The 7,161-nt window shown below is 53.5% G+C and overlaps 1 protein-coding gene across 3 annotated transcripts; it reads left to right on the forward strand.

Annotated features, from left to right (window-relative positions):
- Positions 1-279: 279 nt before the first annotated feature.
- On the forward strand, positions 280-5,920 carry TSEN34 (tRNA splicing endonuclease subunit 34). 3 transcript variants are annotated; one of them, XM_080827821.1, is made up of 5 exons: positions 280-306; positions 1,093-1,339; positions 1,569-1,812; positions 1,964-2,221; positions 5,400-5,920. In XM_080827821.1, exons 2-5 carry the CDS (start codon positions 1,097-1,099, stop codon positions 5,585-5,587), a joined length of 933 nt encoding a protein of 310 aa, XP_080683947.1. In that variant the 5' UTR covers positions 280-306; positions 1,093-1,096; the 3' UTR covers positions 5,588-5,920. The 3 variants fall into 3 exon arrangements, with proteins under 3 accessions (XP_080683947.1, XP_080683945.1, XP_080683946.1); XM_080827819.1 differs by having other exon boundaries at positions 296-479; XM_080827820.1 differs by lacking the exon at positions 280-306 and adding an exon at positions 326-422.
- Positions 5,921-7,161: the final 1,241 nt, after the last annotated feature.

The following is a 7,161-nucleotide window of genomic DNA, read 5'->3' on the forward strand; positions in this document are numbered from 1 at the left end:
GAGTCCGGGATAGAGCGTGAGAAGGAGGCGGGGCCACAGACTTAAGCAACACGAAGGGAGGCGGTGATCTGGATCGTTCCAAGGGGGCGGGGCTAACAGCAGTCCGGCCTGAGGGGGCGGGACCCCAGCTGACGTGTGCGCTACCAGGGCGGGACCAAGGTAATTAGCCTCACTTTTTCTAGAGGCGGAGCCCAAGCGGCTGGGGGAGGTTCGCTTCGCGGGGGCGGGACCAAGGTGTGCCACTCCACGGGAAGGCGGGGCTACGGCGCCACTGGGGGCGGATCCCAGACTTCCCGCTTCGCTGAGGTGGCTGCGTGACGAAATTGACGCAGGGGGTCGGGATGGGGAGGGGTGGAGGAAGCGGCGCGTGGCGCGCTACGTAGGGGGTGGCTCCGCCGGGAGTGAGAGCTGGTGTTTACGAGGTGACTGGTTCTGTCGGGGGACGGTGCGGCATTCCGAGGGGAACGCTCACGAAGGGGGTGAGCCCGCCCGGGCGGGGAACGGACAGCGGGTGCCCAGTGGGAGGAGCCTCCGGCCGTGGGGTTCGCTCAGTGGGGCGGGTACTCCCCTACCGGGAGCGCTTGCGGCCGGAGGGGGCGGGGCCTGGCTGCGGGGTTGACGGGAGCCGAGGGCGCCCGAACCCCGAGCCGCCGGCCTTCGGGAGGGGGCGGGGCTGCGAGTTCGGCCGAGCCCAGGAGGTCCGGGCGGGGGCGGGGCTTCCACGGTGGGCGTCTGACGCCGCGCGAGGAGGTTCTGAGGCCACGCCTCGGTGGCTTGGAAAGGGGAGGGGCCCAGTTCCGAGCCCCTCGAAGGGGGCGTGGCCCCGCACTAAGGGAGGTTCTCTCCGAGCGGAGAAGGCGCGATGGCCGGAACGCTGACCTCAGGGTCCCGGGGGCCCGGCGGCGCCCTAGCGACTCGGCGCCCAGGGGGCGGGGCCCGGCCTGGAGAATCGGCAGGTGGCGGACGCGGCCCGGGCGAGGCTCCACCCTCCAGGCTCAGGGGCGGAGCCTCGCTGAGACCCTCCACCCCCACCCCACCCCAGGCGGCGGGAGCGCTGTGTCGGTGACCGCTGTGCCCCCCTGGCTTCCGCAGGAGGATGCTGGTGGTGGAGGTCGCGAACGGCCGCTCCCTGGTATGGGGGGCCGAGGCGGTGCAGGCACTGCGGGAGCGTCTGGGAGTGGGGGGCCGCACGGTGGGCGCCCTGCCCCGCGGGCCCCGCCAGAACTCGCGCCTGGGCCTCCCGTTGCTGCTGATGCCCGAAGAGGCGCGGCTTCTGGCCGAGATCGGCGCCGTGACCCTGGTCAGCGCCCCGCGCCCGGATCCGCGCCAACACAGCCTGGTAAGGGGCGGGCCAGGGACGCGAACGCCCGGGACCTGCGGAAGTAGACTCGGGGTCCCTGCGGTGGGAGGGCTTCTGGGCGTCGTGGATTCTGGAATAGTGTGCCTGCAGGACAGTAGGATCCCCGGGTTCGGGCTTTGGGGTTGGGAGGAGTCAGGGAGTCGGGGTTCCCGGCGTCCTGAGGCAGGGCAGACTTGGATCCTGGCACTCCCGCCGGCTTACTTCCCAGGCTCTGGCATCCTTCAAACGCCAGCAAGAGCAGGGCTTCCAGGAGCAAAGCGCCCTGGCAGCTGAGGCCCGCGAGACTCGTCGTCAGGAGCTCCTGGAGAAGATTGCGGAGGGCCAGGCTGCGAAGAAGCAGAAGCTGGAACAGGAGTCGGGGGTCAGCGAGAGCCAGGGGGCCGGTGCGAACCCGGCTGCCGCAGAGAGTGAGGCCAGCGCTAGCCAGGCCCCTGCGGAGCCCGAGGAAGCAGGTGAGGGTGGGAGTGGAGTCCAGGGGCCGGCGGAAGGACGTGGGAGATCTTTGGGGAATCTCGGGCGGGAATCTCGGGCCTGGGACTCTCTGGGGGATGGGAAGACCTTGTCCTTGGATTCACCACACTCTCCTGCATTCACCACCCCCAGGTTCCTCTTCTCCCCAGCCAGGGCCTTCAAATGAGGTGGCCCCCTTGCCCAGGTCCGCCCTGCTGGTCCAGCTGGCCACTGCTAGGCCTCGACCCATCAAGGCTAGGCCCCTGGATTGGCGTGTCCAGTCCAAAGACTGGCCTCATGCTGGCCGTCCTGCCCATGAGCTTCGCTACAGCATCTACAGAGACCTGTGGGAGCGAGGCTTCTTCCTCAGTGCTGCTGGCAAGTTTGGGGGTGACTTCCTGGTCTATCCTGGTGAGTTTTGTTGGGACCTCCTGTTGTTGCCCCTTTTTTGACAAGCCCCGGACCCTCTGCATTTTCCTTTTTTGTCTTTTCTCAGCCTCTGAAACCCATAGAAGGACAGGAACACTTGGGAACGCAAGCCCATTTGGAGGGCAATTTAGCAAATCTGATTAAGCACTTTCTTTGATCCAGAAGTTTTGCTTAGAGACACCTAACTATGTGCACAGAACATACAGGAAATTGTCGTTGCAGGATTCTTTACAGTAGCGAAATATTAGAGAGAAGCCAGAGTGATTGTTAATAGGTTAGGGGTTACCTATTGGTGTTAGTTGTCAAAGATTAATGTAGGTCCACGTACATTTATGAAAAAATGACCAAAGGGGGAAGGGAAAAAAAAAGAACCACGTGTCAAAAACAGGTATGGTAAAAAGTGAATTATGTTATGTGGTCATGGAGTTATATACACATTATTTAAATAGCCTTAAAAATCATGGCTTGCGGGGCCCCTGGCGGGCTCAGTCGGGGGAGTATGCTACTCTTGATCTCAGGGTTGTAGGTTCAAGCCCCACGCTGGGTGTAGAGATTACTTAAAGAAAACTATGTGGCTCGAGTGAAAGAACGTGAGAAGAACTTAAAATGGATTACTGATTAGAAAGTAAGTAGCAAATGGAAAAAGGCCTGCAGGGACGTACTCCAGCCCAAGTACAGCGGTTACCTCTGGGAGGGAATTTGCATCAGGTGTAGGTAAAGGAGATTTTCAGTGTACCAGGTAACTTTTGAATTTGTAGTATGAGTACCTTTACTGTCTAACTAAAAGGTTAAAAAAGTAAGTCTACAGGAAATTGCCTTTTTTGTTCCTCCTGAGAACACAGGCGGATAGAAGCACCAGGTAAGTAGTCAGAGCTTAGCTGTTGGCTGGAGACCAAAGGAGAGTTCTGTGCATGAGCCACGAGCCTTCGTGTCTTCTCAGACCAAACACTCAACTGAGGGACTGACTCAGGAGCTGAGAGCAGTTCACCTGCCCCGTGCTCTGCAGATGACCACACGGTCACTACCTTGCTACTGTTTTTCTGTATGTGAAAGACTATTTTGGTTTTGAAAATGAATGTTTGACTCACGAAATATATGGATACTAATATCTAGTTCTTTTCTAAGCTTTCAGGTCAATTTACAAATCTTTTTTTCCAATCTAGCAGATTTTAAGGGGACTGTTAGTCCGCCTTTGATCCCACTCGTGAGAGGAGTTCCATAATTTTCAATGTTATAAGCTGCATTTACAATTTTTTTTTAAGATTTTATTTGTTTATTAGATAGAGTGCACAAGCAGGGGGAGCGGCAGGCAGAGGGAAAGGGAGAAGCAGGCTCCCCACTGAGCAGGGAGCCCAATATGGGACTTGATCCCAGGACCCTGAGATCATGACCTGAGCCAAAGGCAGACGCTTAGCGGACTGAGCCACCCAGGCACCCTTGCATTTTAAGTTTTAATATGTTTATTTTCCCTTTTAAGTTGTATGGTGTCCTCGTTATGGAACTTGTCAAAAACTCAGATCTAATAAGTTGTAAATGGGGTGAGTTTTAAGTTTATATGTTCTAATACTGTCAATAGGCTTACTAAAACATTCCAGTTAAAACAAGGTTAAATCCACCAGTAACTCAGTCACACATCTGAAACTGAACTGCACGGCTGACCTGTTAGTTCTAATGGGTCAGTATTTCTGAAACAATACATACTTAGTAAATGTGATGTACGTAGAATCCTTCCCTCCGAAGATGAAAATATTCAAGGACTGAGGCCCTCACCTGTCTCTAACAGTAAAGGTATCTGAACTTAAAAGGCACTAAGCCTCCCGGAACAGTTCCGGGGAACCTTCTCGTGTATTCTGATGCTTCCTCCTGAGCGGGCAGAGGTGTCCTAGCGACGCCCGGCTCCTGGCTCCTGGCTGGACAGCCAGCAGATGGTCCTCTCAGATGGGACGCCTCACCGCCCTGCCCTTGTCAATGTTCACTCTTGGCACTTACCAACCCGTGGCTGGGGCCCGACTCCGGCTCCTGCTCTGCTTGGTCGGATTTACCTAATCGGGGGGCAGACTGCCACCCAGGTGTTAAAGGGAAAGCTACTGGCAGGCGGCCCTGGCCATTTGGTCCATATGGCCTGTGGCTCAGGCGGCGCTAGTTGCAGAGGCGAGCCCTTGTAACGTGGCCCACACACCTGCAAGTATTTACTGTCGGGCCCTTTTCTGGAACATCTTCATCGCCCATCAGTTCATTACTCCATCATATTGTAAATTCTTCCTGTGGTCGGTTAGAGTCACTTCTCCTTGGACCTGACATCCTGTGCACTCCTCGTGGCTTTGACGGACTTCGTGGTCCTGGTGCTTACGTCACGACAATGATGTATTCAGTTAACTGTTTTGTCTCATTTTTTTTTTAAAGATTTTATTTATTTATTTGACAGAGAGAGATCACAAGTAGGCAGAGAGAGAGGAGGAAGCAGGCTCCCCGCTGAGCGGAGAGCCTGATGCGGGGCTCGATCCCAGGACCCTGAGACGAAGGCAGAGGCTTAACCCACTGAGCCATCCAGGCGCCCCTTGTCTCGTTTTTTAAACACGATCACGCTGTATGTGTGTGACGGCTTGCCCCGAGTGTATCCTGGACCTCCCCACCTGCATACATTTTTGTCATTTTAACAGCTGGTCTTGTGGTGAGACCATGAACTTAGCAAGTCTGTGGTTTGGTTTTCTCCCTTTCTTAGCGGTTGTAAATGGTAACAGGCTAAATATCTTCATAGGTATATTTTAGTACTGTTATCCTTATAAGTAAAAAAATTCCAAGAAGTGGGGGCGCCTGGGTGGCTCAGTGGGTTAAGCCTCTGCCTTCGGCTCGGGTCATGGTCTCAGGGTCCTGGGATCGAGCCCCGCATCGGGCTCTCTGCTCAGCGGGGAGCCTGCTTCCTCCTCTCTCTCTCTCTGCCTGCCTCTCTGACTAGTTGCAATCTCTGTCTGTCAAATAAATAAATAAAATCTTAAAAAAAAAACCTCCAAGAAGTGGAATTGCTCGGTCCAAGAGTATTTCAATATTTTGAGTTATTCACAGTGATTACTAAGCTGATTCCCGTCTCCTACCTGTGCACGTTCCAGTGTCTTCCAGCACTCTGCCACGGGGAACTTCTGTGTGTCTGTCTTTCACCCAGGTGACCCACTTCGTTTCCACGCCCACTACATTGCTCAGTGCTGGGCTCCGGGGGACCCCATTCCACTGCAGGACCTGGTTTCTGCTGGCCGCCTGGGAACCAGCGTCCGAAAGACGCTGCTGCTCTGTTCTCCTCAGCCTGATGGTAAGGTGGTCTACACGTCCCTGCAGTGGGCCAGCCTGCAGTGAGTGACTCCAGAGACCCGTGGGGATGTGGCTGCATCTGTGGACAGAGCCTTTCTAGATGGTCCCAAGCTCATCTCTGCACAGGGGAGGCTGCGAACCCTCCTGCCTCTCTCTGCAGTTAGGTTTTGACTCCAGGTCTAGAAACACTATATCCTTCTTATCTCCCTCCCTGTTTCAAAGCACTTACTGGCTGTGATGTTTTGTAGTTCCCTGTTTCCACACTATGAGCTTCTTGAGGGTAAAGACTGGGTTTGATTCATCTCCAGTTTCTACAGGGCTTAGGTCTCAAGAGGGCTCAGTAAACTTGTTGAATAAACGTGGAGTCTGTGATTTGAATCTTGGTGACAGTCCTGGGAAGTGTGGGTGTTTGCGTTTGCTTATATGGTTGAGGAAAAGGCCTGGAGGAGGTCACGCCTCTAGGAGGTAGCCCGTTGGGCTGGGGGTTAAAACCTGGTCTTTCTGAGTCCAAGGTCTGCGCTCTTCCCACCACATTAAACTTCCTTTTGAGAAGATCTTCACGAAGCATTTCAGGTGCACACAAAGGCATAAATCAAAGTCACACGTGAAGAGAAGGAGGACGTGAGTGTTGCACTTTCCGGACAGGTTTGGGTTGGGGAGGGGAATGTCAGGAAAGACTCGTGGGGCTGGTGGTGGTCTTTTTCTTGGCCTGGCTGGTGGTTATTCAGGTGTGTAGAATTATACTTTATACCATACGTTTATGATCCGGGTCTTTTTTTATACATATATTCTATTAAAAGCTGAAACACATATGAATAAAATACACATTTGTGAGATGATTCATACAGCTGCCTTTCTGCTTAAGAAATTACTTGAACGTTATCAGTACCCACTTCCAGTATTTGTATGTCTATTTTTAAAATGTGTACTTGCGTCCCATAGATTTCGTTACTGAAACACTGTCACATGGTCATGATTCTGGGGCTGAAAGCGTCTATCTCTAGTTTCCCAATTTCTGTGGCGCCTGTTCCTTCTTTCTTTCCTACCCTTTTCAGTAAACAGATTTGCTAGAACCTCAATTTCCTGTAAGCTTAGATTCATTTAAAACAGGACACTAACCCCTGCCCAGTTAACACTGTTCTTTGGGCCTCTTTGGTAACTGGCTTATAAATATGTTCTCCAGGCTCTCTCTTCTTTGCAACAGAGTTCTTAACTGACTCAGTACTCAGTATCTCTGTCTTGAGTCTTCCCTTAAAAAATTCCTCATTAAAAAACTTGCGGATGGGGGGTTCCTGGGTGGCTCAGTCAGTTAAGTGTCTGCCTTTGGCTCAGGTCATGGACTTGGGGTCCTGGGATGAAGCCCCACATCGGTCTCCCTGCTCGGCAGAGAGTAGGCGTCTCCCTCTCGCTCTCCCTCTATGCTCTCTCTCAAAAAATAAAATCTTTAAAAAGAAAACAAAACAAAACAAAGTTGTGGGTGCCTGGCGGGCTCAGTCAGCGGAGTATGTGACTCTTGATCTCAGGGTCATAAATTTGAATCCCATGTTGGGTCTAGAGCTTACTTTAAAAACAAACAAACAAACTCAAAAGGACATCCACATGCACACAAAAAAAGGGCG

Source organism: Martes martes (assembly GCF_963455335.1).
Source record: "Martes martes genome assembly, chromosome: 17".
Classification (NCBI taxonomy): Eukaryota; Metazoa; Chordata; class Mammalia; order Carnivora; family Mustelidae; genus Martes; species Martes martes.